This window comes from Megalops cyprinoides, chromosome 20 (assembly GCF_013368585.1).
Source record: "Megalops cyprinoides isolate fMegCyp1 chromosome 20, fMegCyp1.pri, whole genome shotgun sequence".
NCBI lineage: Eukaryota > Metazoa > Chordata > Actinopteri > Elopiformes > Megalopidae > Megalops > Megalops cyprinoides.
In genome coordinates this window covers 11524656-11539635 of record NC_050602.1, presented here as the reverse complement: position 1 = coordinate 11539635, position 14980 = coordinate 11524656, and the positions used below count along the sequence as shown (strand labels likewise).

The 14980-nt window shown below is 48.8% G+C and overlaps 1 protein-coding gene across 1 annotated transcript in view; it reads right to left on the bottom strand.

The window, feature by feature from the left end:
* LOC118795327 (ephrin type-B receptor 1-like) overlaps window positions 1–14980 on the bottom strand; it is a 155614-nt gene that overhangs the window by 100661 nt on the left and 39973 nt on the right. Inside the window, exon 2 of the mRNA XM_036553738.1 lies at window positions 1439–1503. Coding sequence (XP_036409631.1) covers window positions 1439–1503 — 65 coding nt within the window. The remainder of the gene's footprint in view (window positions 1–1438; window positions 1504–14980) is intronic.

Here is a 14980-nt window from a genome sequence, read left to right as displayed (position 1 = left end):
TAAAAATATACTTCTTTATGATTTTCCACTATTAAAAGTCAGCGGTCAAAACTAGCAAGTCAAGACTGCTGGAAGTTTATGTGAAACATCCCCCACATACGCGTACACACACTTTAAAATTACTAGACATCCTGGGCCACACAGCATTCACATCCACCCTCAAACTCACTTAGGATTGTTGTAAGAGGGAAGCAAACCCAGAGAAACTGTTTGGACTGATCAATTATTTATTTATTAGTCTTGTTAGTGCCATACACTTGGGGCATGGCTAGCATGTTCACCCAAACACTTTCCAAAGATAGAGCAGCCAGATGGGAGGTTAGTCACTCAACCACGCCCAACAGAAGTGCCCAGAAGTGCCGTTGACCTCTGTCTGGACCCCCACCCCCAGCTCCTACTTAGTGCCCTGCTGGGCTCTTGCTAGTCTGGTCCATCTCAACTGAAGCCTTCACAATGCCTGACTTCATTCTTACCAATGAGGTAACCATCAAGAAGCCAGCACTTCAACTTCATTACTGCAGTGCTATACAGAGCTGCTGTAATAGCTTTAAATTAACTCGGTTTTAAGCCAAAGTGGCCCCATAAAGTCACTATCAAGGGAAATGGAGAGGAAATAACGGATCACACTTCAATGAGGTGTGTGTGTGTGTGCGTGTGTGTGTGTGTGTGCGTGTGTGTGTGTGTGTGCGTGTGTGTGTGTGTGTGTGTGGGCGTGTATGTGCATGTTTGCACACACATTTTTGCACATTGTTAGAGTGCATGAGGGGCCATTTTAGGTGGTGCAACAGAAATCAATTATTTCATTTTGAGCCAGTGCTGAACACTGTTACAGTGTCTCATATATAACTGTGGTGCACTGTTTAACTGGGTATGCACAGTTGGCACAATATATTTTACTGAAGTTTCTCTCATAAAATCGTTCCCTTGCTAAGATGCATGGTACTGTGAAACATATGTTTATCATAAAGTTATCCTTAGGATTTATTGACAACTCAGAGGTCGCTAGCTGGTTCACAGCTCAAAGGATGTGGATAGCTATGCACAACCCAAACGCTGAGCCGTCACCAGACCAAAGCGTATGCAAGAGCGGGTCAGAGCAGCAGAAAGCTCAGTTCAAACAAGGAGGCTTAATGAGCCAGCGCTGCTGTTCCGCACGCCGTTCTGCTGTGCTTGAAAGGGAGAGGATGGGGATCGTGACACTTATTTGAGCTGAACCCGCCGCGTGAAGCTATCGGCAAACCGACAGTGTACGGTTACACTGCGGCCCGGCGCACGGCTAATTTAATCTGACTTCAGAGTGGAAGGGAGCGAGTGTTTACACATGTATTATAGATCAGCCTATTTTTCCCCACATCCTTTCGTATTGACATGGCTGTCAGTCGTTTTTTCCACACGGAGGAGAGGGCGAGCGTGAGGAGGGTCGGTGGGCTGTACTCACCCCGGAGGCTGGGTACGCCGTCCAGCCCAGCTCCGCTGTGGCCGTGCGGGTGTCCATCACCGTTTCTGTGCAGGAGAGAGAGAGAAACAGAGACTTATGCCTTTCACTTCACTTGAAATTTCAGTTATGTCGTTCACTTTGTTAAAAAGAATATTACATAATGCCATTTTATTCAATTTATCCATATACTTATGTTCCCAAAGACTGCAGAAATAGAAGTGTTCTCTCTTGCTAAAGCTGACTGAATCTGAGTGAACTGACCAAGAGGGAGACATAGATAGATATATAGAGAGAGGACGGGACTTCTGCTAGATGGAACGTTGATTCTTCTGCCCAAAATCCACAGTATTTGGAGCTCAGTACTGGGGAGCAGTGAAATTTGGGGAGGAGACGTTATCACTGCATATTCCATTATTACAGTATTCAATCATGAAATCATTACTTAGGTCAGCATTTCATTACAATACATGGATCCTGGATCAAACCCCAGATCTGAGCACTTGGATCAGTATTTTCAATGTTTGTTATCGACAAATATCAAAAAAGGTTTGGTTGTTTCCCATCAGTATTCATGTAGCAGAGGAGCCGAGGAATCCCTGCATTTAATAACAGGTGATATTATTCACATTCCTGGTTGAAAATGCGAGGAATGCCACAATGATGGAATGCTCCAGAGTTTCAGATATGTGGGGTAAGGTTTCAAAATTCAATCAAAGAGGCCTTAGAGCATTAACATAGATGCATATTCCTCCTCTGTACCAGGATGCACTGGGATTCAGAATCCCAATGACAAATTTCAAACACCAATTGATTTTGTTATCTAGGACAGAAGGTTAAACTGGTCTGCTCTGTGTTCCCTTCCTAACTAACCACCGCAGAGTTTGTAACCTTGTCACGCCAAGCCAGGCATTGTGATTTCACACACATAAACTTGGATTACTTTCATCCACACCCCGAGGGAGCACCGCTCACATAACTTCACATGCAAGTAGCACTTTACAAAATGTTTGCAGCTCTCATTGTTGTGCTGCAATTGTTACCTCCCATAAAAAGTCAAAATCTAGTCACAGCTAAGTCAGACGGGGGAACATAGAGTAAGATCCAAACCAAATCACAGATGTGTGTACATGTAGACAGGCAAAGAAAGATTCAAACGTTACCAAATCTAACACCCACACCAATCTACTTCCACCTTGTTTTGCTTGCCTTTAAAAACAACAGAAAAACATTACTGAACTGAGTGGAACATGGGAATTGGCCCTGCTGATCAAGTGGCTAAAGGGAGAGGGCATTTTGTGGAGAGGATCCCCACAACATAGGGCACTTCTGTCCAAAAGCAGCTCTCCAGCTCAACAGCTCACATCGCTGTCCTGCGGAAACATTTACCCACAAGCCACTTGGGCAGAGTGCTGACACATCCGTGCTCAGCCCCTGCCCTGACTGCTGGTGTTGTTCTTTTGCGTAATTTAATGGAATTTCTGAAGTACCACATCCACACGATCCCTCCCACTATTCCCCCATGCAGGTATACGGCTTCCCTTTTTTTTCTGTGTAATAATACACTCGCCTAAAGCTTCCAGGTCTATGCTCAGCTTCTCTCAGTGAAAACATGAAAGAAAACAGAGAGAAGATTATTTCTCCAAAGAACAAGCACTTGTCCTAATTTATTTAATTTAATAAACCCACAACCCACAAACCCCCCCCCCCCCCCCCCCCCACATTTAATCAAATTGAAACCTGACAGTCTTGAAAATTTCCTTCAATCATCTTCGGCTTCTGTGAGGACTTATTATTTTATTACTTTCTGTCTGTTTTTTGTCATATTAGTTTGTCATATTCATGAGGTTGTGTTTTAGGTAACTCTCAGAGGGTGCAGAAAAGGGCACCTCGCCCTGAGTTCTCTCAACCGCTCTAACATCAGCGAAACGGATCGCCCCGGCGGAGGCCCCATGGGAATCGGCCCGGACGTTTTGATTAATACTTGCAGACTTGGCACATCGGGGGGGAAAGCTGATATTGTTCTAAGGATGAGAGGGGTGAACTTTGGATCCAATATTAATGCTCTTCCACCGCCCGCCCGACAGTTCGGCGGACTGACAGCGGAGCACTGGGGAGACAGAGGCTATAGCGGAAAGGTCATCTTACGCGGCACGTCCGTGCTTTCGCATGTTAGACCAGGGCTCTAACCAAATCTCAATATCACATGCGTCTGTACAACCAACTAGCCTATCCGCAGCCAAATCCAGGCCCGGCTATAGCTGAGGATGTTCCTGGCTCTGATTTACACTACAATCCAGAATCAAAACACTGCATGGGGGTATACAAAAGCTGCTTTATTCTCAAAGGAATTGAAGTGATGGTTAGCAGGATAAATTTCCAGACTACCATCAGCTGAGAATCTGAAACTCTGAAGTGAAATATTTTCACTTCTTGGCCTCACTGTGCCATTGCTGATGATGTGTGGGTGTGTCCACAGACAGCTAAGCTTAAACCTTTCACCACCGCTGGGAGAAGTCTAGAGTCTAAAAACGTGCTGCTGCTTCTTCGCAAAGCCGAACCCCTCAGCAGGTCTTGCCTCGGTGATGCGGAACGCACTGAATAATGTCAAACCAGATCGTTCTCCTAGGAATAATTACTTTCTCGTCACTGACTCACCCTGAAAGCAGAGCCTCTCGACAGACTCCAATCAACATGTCACGGGAGACCCAAAACAATCGTTTGCTGCCTACAACAAGTTGACACAGCGCCGGGTATGAAAGGCTTCGCTAAATCAAGTAGCGAAATATGACTAAATCTCACCAGCGCAATAGATTCAATGTTCAATCACCTGTTCCCTTGGCTGAATGAGTTACCGCCGGGCCGTTGAAAACGGACCAATAGGAACGGCCGAAATGAGAGGAATACACCCATTTCACGCCACCGCAGCTGAGGGCCAATGAAGCCTCCCAGCGTGACACCCCTGTCTGCCACTGACAGCGAGGGCAAACGAGCTGCAAATACGCCACCATCGCCACGGAGAAACACGTCTCTGGGGGAAATCATCCAGGCTTTAATAACCTTTTTTTTTTTGCACGAGGTGAAGTGAGGTAAGGCGGCAAAAATCATGTGACGACCGCGCGCTTCATATTCTTCGAGGGCCCCCCCAGGCACATCGAGCTCATTACCCACGATGCCCCTGGGGTCAATGTTTTCCACTTAGCCGCCGTTCGGCGCGATGCCACCTGGGGAGAGCGCGCCGAGAAGCGCCGGTAGACGCTTGCCGGCTTCAACCCGCACGCCCACAGACAGGCGACAGCTTGGCTCCCCACCCACCTGCCGACACGGAACAGCAGCAGGGTCCCGAAGACGCCGCGTGGGACTCAACCGGCACCTCTGATTGCCGGGCTGCAACAGCGCTGTGACTCGTGTCGTAATTCACTTCTGGAAGATTCTGACAGATGTTCCCGCCAGCCGTACCTGCCTTTGATTCTCTATCTGAGACAGGTGACGCTTGATGTTTCCCTAATTAGACTGGTAAGATCTGAACACTGCAAACTGTGCCTTTGTTGTCATGAGAGGACAACGACTGCACATGAATGTCCATAACGGAATATGCCGTGCGAGCTTTGGACACGAGGAGGGAATCACTCTTTGTGAAAGCAGATCTTAATGGGCTCGTCTGACTACATCAATCCAACATTTGGTTGGCATATTTGAAGGCGTATTTTTAAAGTAAACACCGAAATCCTCCAAGCTTTGCTGTAATGTTGCTCAAACAGGAAGCAGTTAATGTGGGATGAAAGATCATCTCTCTCACTGTGGTATTAAACAGCACAAGCCCTTCTCTGACTGACTGCGGTATGACGAATTGCTGTTGTCTTTTTTCCAGCATGGCAAACGGGACATTCCCCTATGCGTGCAGCCAATAGGCCTCAGGCTCAGACATCCAACACAGGAAGAGCACGACCCGTACACCTGAAACCAGGCGAGTCACATGCGTCCACTCCACTGGCAGGCCACCCTGTCCCTATCTCCAGCTGGTATGAAAAGCTCTGCTTGTAAGGGGTCGCCACAGTCTTGCAGGGAATTCTGGGTAAAGGCGTCACGGACGGAAAATAGAGCACAAAAGGCAGGCAACGCCTTTGCGTTGCCGTGGCAACCATCCCTCAGCCCCTCATCCCCAGTCATCCCTTTCCACTCCCTGCCCCCCTGTTTCGTCGGCCCCGCAGACACTCTGGAGCACCAATTAAACGGGGGGGGGAGGCAAATCTCCCTCTGAACAGATCAATATTTAATGGTGGGCCATTTCAGCATGGAGGACTGCATTAAACATTGATGCACCCAGACCCCTGGATCGATATTCCGCTGCTCTTCACACGATTACGCACCGGTGACCGGGCGCGAGGCGCGTTTTACACATCAACACACCTTCGACGTCGTGACCAGAGGTGCACGCTATCGCTCGAGCCGAAAGCAAGGCAAAACCCACCACAACATAACGGCAGCCAAGACGAAGCTGAAACATTCTCATCTACTCCGTAGGGGCCGGATTGATACATGAACGACAGGGCATCAATGATTTATCCCATTGTAGCGAGTTCCCGATGAGCCCATAAAACATGCAGTACAGAAAGCAGCCGATCCCCCGTTCGATAACGCTGATGAGCTGGAGTTTGAACCGACCCTCTTGGCAAAAAATCTGACAGCAGAAAGCACGCGCAGTGCGCGCACTGATAACAGCGTTCCCTATTGCCGCCACAACATTTAGTCAGGAGGACTATCCACCGCGATTCCATTTGCAGAAGCCATCATTTGAATGTGCTCGAGATCCCGCTTTCGAATTACCTCAAATTGATTTTCATTTCTCAGTGAGACTGGGGGAGAAAAGACAGGCAGGGGAAAAGAGAGGGGGGGGGGGGGCGGGGGAGGTAGGGTAAAAAAAGTCATGGGGATTTGAGAGTGCTCGGAACAATTACTGCAGAGTGATGAGGTCCTGATGGCATGCTGAGTGTCGCATTTTAATAAGAGCGCAAACAAATCACGGAGAAGAGAGGAAATATTGTTTTGTTTTTGGGTATTAATTAAATGCCAGCCGAGGGAATACACACAGGCACATGGGGGATCAAGCAAGGATTTCAGAGAGCAAACGAAGAAGCATCTCTCTGTTGCTGATGCCGTGCAGGCTAGAAGCCCCTGACTAGAGACTATCCCCCGTGGAATTGTGGGAAAGGGAACACATGTCACATGAGCTATGCTTTGTCTTTGGGAGGCTCCTGGCATTAGAGGGGAGTTGACAACCATGACACACCAACTCAATGACACAGTGATGATGAGGAGACCACAATTATGGACACCATAAATAGTAGGAAATCCCTGCTAAAAGGCAGTGTGAATAAGGCACACTCAGAGAAACCCGGAACACAGAGCAACTATGCCCAGAGACTCCACGAACGCAAGGGGACCATGCTCAGAGACTCCTCGAATGTAAGGCAACCGTGCTAAGAGATACCATGAATGCAGGATGCCCCTGAACAGAGAGACCACAAACGCAGGGCAACCATGCTAAAAGATACCATGAATGCAAGATGACCCTGTGCAGAGACACCACAAACGCAGGCCACTCTGCTCAGGGACACCACAAACGCAAGGCGACCATGCTCAGAGACAACCATGAATGCAGAGAAGGCAGTCTGGGATGTGAGTACAGCAGACAGCCATCTTCCACTTGGGCTGTGTTAGCCAGGCTCCTGCAGGTGATCCACCTGTCAAGCAGCCCTTCCCTCGAAAGCCTTTATTCAGTCACCTACGTCACGACCGCCACCGCCAGGCCGCAGACACGGGGGCCAGCCTTTGTCACACAGTACCGACCAAGCCAGGGGCGTTTCATCACCGAGGGGCAGCCATAGAATGCCAACACAGGGTGAGGGGTGAGGGGGATCAACTCTGAGCAACATCTGAGCTCCGTATCGTGGCGAGCCTGCAGGATTACCCACAATGTCACACCGTCGACCTGCCAGACCTGCAGTGGACATCAGTCAGCCTGTGCCGTCGCCGTGACAACAACGAGAGCCGAACACAGGGGTGTGCATCACCCAAACAGTTCACATTCAGAACATCTGCTTTTCCATTAGAGCAGATAAGCTTATCACACAAATCACCTTATTCATATTCTGTTTCCCAATATTAATACAAGACACGCTGTATTTTGGAATCATAACTCATAACAACACAATCTCCTACAGGTCCTTGCTTCCACAGTGACTTGTTATTTGCCTCTTTTGCCTCGCAATTTTTTCTCTGTTATAGTGACAAGAAGCCTCTCTCTTGCTCTTCCTGTAAAGATAGGACTTATCTCTGATGTGCTGGGTTTGTGTAAACCGACAACGTATCCCAGTATTCCTGTGCATTCCGGCCTTAACCGACCTGCAGCTGCGGAAGTGATGGATCAGGATGCAGGCCGTGCATAAAGAATACCAGCTTCAAAGACACACACACACACACACACACACACTCATCACAGAGTAAAGAACCCCCATCGCCCGTCCCCTGCCTGAGTGAAAATTAATTTTAGGCGGAAGGAGACAGTGAATGGAGCTCTGTAGGGGAAAACAGGCCGGCGACTATTCTGAGACATCGCTGCGTGACGCAGGGGCCTCCGCCAGGGAAATCAACGGTGTCAATGCGTGAGTCAAATGCCCTGGTGAGACACGCGACAGGAAGGAAAAAAAAAACCCTGGGACGGTTATGGTTGGCCACCTGAGATCACCCTCACCCCTTCTCCAGAGGCAGATTGCAGGACTGGTCCAGACAGATGCTTCAGGATCGCAGGCCATCTGGGATAGGGGGGGGGGGCAAAGAGAGATGGGTTGAGAGAGAGAGGAATGAAATGACAGGGAGATAGACAAGCATGGAGAGCCGGGGAGAAAGAAGGAGAGGAGAGCCAGTCCCAAACTACGCAATGCATTTATGGATTTATAGATCCACATTGCTACCCCTACCCTCACCAGTAGAGGGCGCTCTGCAGACAGATGTCTATGCCAACCCAAGGTGGACCTGGTGGATTATTCAGAGCAGGTGCCTACTCCCCTCCCCTCTTTCCTGACCGACCTGTTCCCCCATGAGGTGGCTTCCTGAATAGAAAACCTTGACAAATGGTGGCACAGGAAACAGAGACAAATAAGCATGTGCGGGTTTAATCAAATCCCAGAGCTCAATCTGATAGCATTCAGAGCAGGTGCTGCACGCCTCCCTCCCCCCATACTCCCCCCTCTCCCACACAAACTCGCGCATACACACACACACACACACACAAACACACTTTTCTCTCTGCAGTGGACAAGTCCTCTGATCTAGAGAGATGATGGCAAGTGGTTTGCATTCATTAACACTGCATTAGCGGCTACATCTTCACAATCAGAGCTGCTGCAAGGTGCTGCCTTTAATCCATCACTCCACTCCTTTCCTACAGTCCACAGAATTACCAGTTACGCATCCGTAGTAGCTGCAGAATTATTATTATTATTATTATTATTGTTGTTATTATCGTGAAGTAGCCAGTGGAACATGGTTGGAGTGCCTATGTAATCCATTGGTTAATTTTTGTTTGATTCTTATCAATTTAATTTGTATATATGGATATGTTATACATGTAACTTGTATGTATATATGTTTTATTTGACTGTATAGTTGTACTTTAATTATTTACAGCAATACTTTGGTTTCTCCTGGCAATAAAGCAGCATTGAACTGCAAACGGGCTTCCAGGATGGTTGGTATACTCACATGACACAGGACCATACCCTGTTTGGAGCAAGACCCAGGGCTCCACACTTATTGCCACTGAAGTCCTCATTTCCTAATCTGACTCTTTCATTCCACAGGTCTTGAAAGGACAGCACGCCTCAGAGAGAATCTCTCCTTTTAAGGGAAAAAGTAATGCCCCACAGTGTCTGGTCATTAACACGGCAGCTCTATCTCAGTGTTCACAGAGAAGGTCTGGACTTTTGGTTGTATTAGTCACACCTGCAAGCTTTAGTAAATTTCTTTATACTTGAAACATTTATCTTCTAATGGGCCAAATGGGGGAAAATTAAAGTTATATTATTTGCATGCTAAGAACCCGTGGGGAGATTCAGGCTGACTCAGACGAGCCAGTTAGAGATGTGAAAGGAGCGCTGCTATCCTGATATTTGCCTGGGTGAAGCGCGGTCAGAAGAACATCTTTGACAATGGATTACTGTAATAACAATAAAGGAGGCAGCACGTCAATCATTATGGAGTATTACTACAGCGCTGTCAGATCCTCACCCTCTCTTTCTCTTTCTGTCTCTCTCTCTTCCTCTCCCTCTCTTCATTATTTACTGTTTTCTTTCCTTTTTCTCTTTTCTCTCTCCATCCCTCTCCTTCTCTTCCCCCCAATTCCCCTCCTCTCTCATTCCCTTCCTTCATCTTTCTCCCTCTCCTTCTCCCTCTCTCTCCCTCTCTCTCTCTCTCAGCTGGTGATGGGACCTTTCAAACTGTAATGCACCCCCTCTCCCCCCCATCACCACCATCACACAGCCTGTGATGGCTTCAGCTTGTAACTGCACTTAAGCCTCTGGCGTTCCCACCCTTCACTCTCCTCACGTCTGCGTTACTGTGAGTGACAGCCTGGCCCTCACACATGGCAGCCTGTCTTACATTAAACGCTGTCTCACAGCATTTATTACATGTGGTCTATTTCACATCAATCAATCAGCTGATCAGTCATAACAGGTACTTGAAGAAATTCCCTTAAAGATGAAAAATGACGAGGACAACAGAGCACCCCCTGTGAAAATGGCTCCCACACGCGGAGTCAGTTCACTGCTGTAACTGAAGCTATGCAGAGGAGCTTTGATTCTGCTTCTCATTCAGGAGGGTAGGGACAGGCTTTCCCCTCTCAGGGAGCTCGTCTGAACTCACCAGCTGCTGATGGGAGTGTTAGCGCAAGCTCTGGGAATTCATTACTCCATCAGCGCGCCGTCACTTAATGTGTGCTCACAGGGAGCAATCAGACCGGAGTGTTTCCCCATGACTCTAGCATACACACAAACTGTAGCATACACACACACACACACACCAGTCACTCTACCCCCAGGCAGCTGCCATCTCCCCCGATGTTGACGCAGACTGGATGAATTACACTTTGATAAGGGCCCTGTAAGAGCCCTGATAGAGACATAATGAGCAGGTATCCCCCATCTTTAGCGTGAGATCAAAGACCGGAGCTAAACCATCTACCAGCCACAGTGTCTACCGCTGCCCCTCTCAGCCCGATTCTTTAATCTGTCTTGACGTATCTGGAATGCGGGCATGCTCGTGTGTGCGCGTGCGGGCACGCACGCATGTGTGTGCGTTTGTGTGTGTGTGCGCGCATGTGGGCATGCGTGCATGTTTGTGTGCATGCGCGTATGCATGCTTTTAGGGTATGGGCCAGTGGTGGCCAGGGAAGCCCTGTGTTTTAGTAACAGGAAGGGATCTGTTATTCTGTGCTTTGACAGCCAGCTCACAGGAAGCTGCTGGCTCATGGGAGAATTTAACACCTTCATCTTCTCCGTTTGATTCAGTTCTTCCTGTTGCAGATCCCATGCTGTGGACGGATGAGGATATTTCTCTCTTTGCCTTAAAACCCACGAGCAAATATCCCAGACATGTCCTTACAACACAATGGCACCAAAATAGACAGGGTGTGATAAATATAGAGACGTTAAAACTGGCAATGCACTTAAACAATAGTTATTTGCAGTGCTGGCATTTGTGTCTGTGTCTGTTACAGTAAATGTTTGTGTTAGTATTGGTGTTGGAATGAGAACACGGCTAACCACACGATTACAGGTTCACAATTCATAAATTACAGATTATTTTCATCATTTGACCCTTTAGCGGCCCCGCCTATTGAAATAAACTAGCAACAGATTAAAAGCAATAAAACCTATTTTACGTGTAGTATTGTGATGTATTTTGGATTCTGTGTTCCAGGGACTGTTGTATTGTGGTATACTTGGCTTCCAACAAATTGCACAAGTTAATTGTGCGGTAGGACTTGAATAGGGTTATGCTCACATTCACTGGTCTGGGAGTGCTGTTAGCCTGGTCTGACACTGTTGCTCCTTAAATTGAATGGATACAACTTATGTTCTATTGTGCTGGAAATCGCTCTGGATAAGAGCGTCTGCTAAATGCATGTAATATAATGTAATGTAAAACGTTTGAAACTACAAACCCAAATCCGTCCCTCTGTAGCAGCTCACACTGTAACTTCCATTAAAAAGTTACAGTGAAGTAATGCTGAAGAAATGCTTCACTTGCAGAAGATGAATGGATACACAGTCGGGGAGATGAAAAGGGGGGGCTGAGAGGGAAGAGAGGGAAGAGAGGGATGGAGAGAGAGAGAGAGATTTGAGAGTCAAGGAGTTTTGTTGTTGTTTGCATATTGCTTATCTTTTTAAATATGCTTTGCCGATACAAATGCAAACTTCGCCCGACCAATAAAGCAAGCTGAATTAAACTGAGGCTCCAGCAGCATCCGCTGCCGCAGAGGCCCAAGAGTGTGACTGAACTGGAGCTAAGCAGCGCCAACAGCGCTAATTAAACTCTTACTCAGACAGGCCGCAGTGAGAAATGCCCTCCACCCTGAATATGTACAATATGTTCTGTTGAGCTGAGCTGTGCCGTTCACACGTCACAGTGGCACGGGCAGCGCCCGTTACAGCCCTCTCGCTGCGTCTCCAGCCAATCACAAGTCTCAGCACCGTCCGCTGCAGACAGGGGGACCCCCGCTTCCTGTGCAGCCTCACTGTGCTCTCACCCATCTCCTCCTCTCACAAAGTCCCTTCCCTCTCCCTCATCTTCTGTCTTTCTCTTTTCATCTTCTGCCATGGCTTACTGTCCCTCTTCTCTTCCCTCCTCTTTCCTACCACCCTCCACCCTTTTCTCTCTCTTCCTTACCCTCTCTGCATCCTTTGCTCTGTTTCTTCCCTCTTTCTCTTCTCTCTCTCCACCCCCCCCCCGCTCTTTCTTCCTCACCCACTCCCTCTCTCTCTTCTCCCTCATTCCCTTCCTTCTCTCTCTCTCTCTCTCTCTCTCTCTCTCTCTCTGGAAACCCTACCACAGCACAGACATTTGGACCCATGGCACCAGAGAGTTACGATGAAATAACGGGTGTTAAGTGACTCCCTCTGCGCGGCCGACGCCCCCAGGTTGTGCACTAACTCCAAGGCACGACTGAAACCACCCCGCTGCATGAGGCTCTGCCTGAAGACAGAGCTCTGTTAACGGCCCGTCTCTCTAATCCCGAGGACGTGATCCCCCTCCACATCTGCACGGGGGCCACGTAACAGAACCACGCATCAATTCTCCAGGGACACACGCGTCCCACTTCTAATTCCAATCAACTCTCCGGGCGCCATCGGCCCAATTAGCGCACGGTCCACACGCATTTACACCAAGACGCCTCCTAAAACACGCTGCAGGGAGAGGACGCTTCCTGGGCGCGGAGAGCAAATGCAATCTTAAGCCGCGATTCATCACTTGCAAGGAAATGTTAAAATGTCAAACCGAGCAAATTATTGAGCTAATTAAGTCATTGGGGGCAGAGGCTGAGGTTAGGACTTGCATGTCGCTCCACGTGACCCCAGAGTTACTGAGTGTGACACCGGAGTAATGGGAGCCTGTCTGTGCAGCTGCTACATGTGAGCAACGTTACAGTAACATCAGGAAATAGATACTACATGACAGGTTCTTAACGGCAGCTCTAGCCTTTACCCTCCCTTATTACGCTTTAGATATGAACTCCGTCTGACAACTTAATTAAATTACATTTGAGACCTCAGGCTGACTTCATGACGCCACCGAGCTTGAAGTAATTCTCCTTCCGGAACCTTCCGTTTTCACAATGCTCAGGAGTGCGTAGGGGTGATGTTGTTGTTGTTCTCTGAGCAGTGGCAAAACTTTTGGGTAAGGAGAGTAGGGACAGGGGGGGTTGATTCAATTGAAGGTGCATAGTTTGAGATCGATAAAACCTGAGATCTCTGCAAAGCCCCCACCCCTTTCCCCCTTCTCTCTATCAACTTCCCAGAAGCCCCAGCCCAGGACTGTGCAGGTCATGCTGCTAGGAGGCTATGCCCGTGCACATCAAGCCTCCTGTCTCTTCCTAAAAGATATTGATCTCTGCAAAGTACTAGCTCCTCAGCGGCGCATCAGTGGAACCACTCCTTTACTTCCCTCGGGGGCAGGGGAAGAAACACAACAGCTCTGGTCCAGAGGGTCAGAGGTCCAAATCCCAGGCTGAACCCTGGTATTGAACCACTGACTTCAGTTAGCCCATCTGAAAATCATGCCTCATATTTTTAGCAAATGTAGAGTGTAGTTACAGCTGAAAGCACAGTGAGTCACCATAGACAGGTCATATTACAATCACTGCAAACAATGCACTGCGTGCCATGTGACAGTGGGACCGGTCTCAGCTAAGCCCTGACACCCTGCCCTTTCCTGTGTAAAGTAACACCCGAATACGCACCAGGCTGAGCATTAATGCACTCGTATAGGAAACCATAGAAACCACAGGCTTTTCAATCCCTTCCTAGCAGCGCTGATCTCTGTCGCTGGGAGAGGCGCGGAGGGAGAGACGCGCCGGAGATTCTTAAATGACAGGATGAAAATCTGCGCTGTCGCTTCCCAGAGCGATGCTTTCTATTGACGGACACAGCGGGAGGGGGGTGTGCAGCTCTATTGGGCACTGAATGGCGAGAGAACGCTCTACCTTTTCCAAACCGGCATCAGAGAGTTGCATGGGACGGAGACAGCTCAGCTCAAACGGGAGAGCTCCGGTGCTTACTTTCGCTAATGATCCATCTTTGTTGTTAATCATTGTTGGAAGCACCGGTCGAATTCCAACTGAGGGGTTTTTCTTGTTTTTTTTGTTTTTTTTTTTTTGGAGGCGCCGGTTTTTGCCGGACAAAGAAAGAAAAAGAATGCGGCTCCACCTGCAATTCAGCTCCCCTCCTTTTCAGTAATGAACGAACAGCCCCTAATAACCACGGATTTTGCTCGAGCCGAAATCCAATAACATTAAATTATCGCTCCTGGATTACGGGGGGCTGGGGGAGCCCCCCGCGCAGGGCCCGACGCCGCGGCGGCTGACAAGGCCGACTTCACCATTTAACAGTCCGGCGTAGGTGTTCCAGATTCAATCAAAAGCCGCGAGCGTCTCCCGGGAGGCGCCGTGTGGCGCAGTCCGCCACCTCCCCTCCCTCGCTAATGTGAGCGAAGTCCAAACATGACAAACCTCAGCCTCTAAATCGCAGCCTTCCCGTGGGAATGTGTAATTAAATACTGGCGGTGGTCACACGCGGACAGCGGCGGTGCAGGTAATACCCACCGTGCATCTCTGCCCCCCCCCACCCCCACCGATTCCCCCGGCCCCCTGTCCCTATGATTGAGCCCCCTGTCAGGAGCACTGGCAGCTGGAATGAGTGTGAAAGAGAAGCACGGCAGGCTCAAATCGCCTCTCCACAGTCTGTCTCCCTGTGAGGCCCGTGGGAG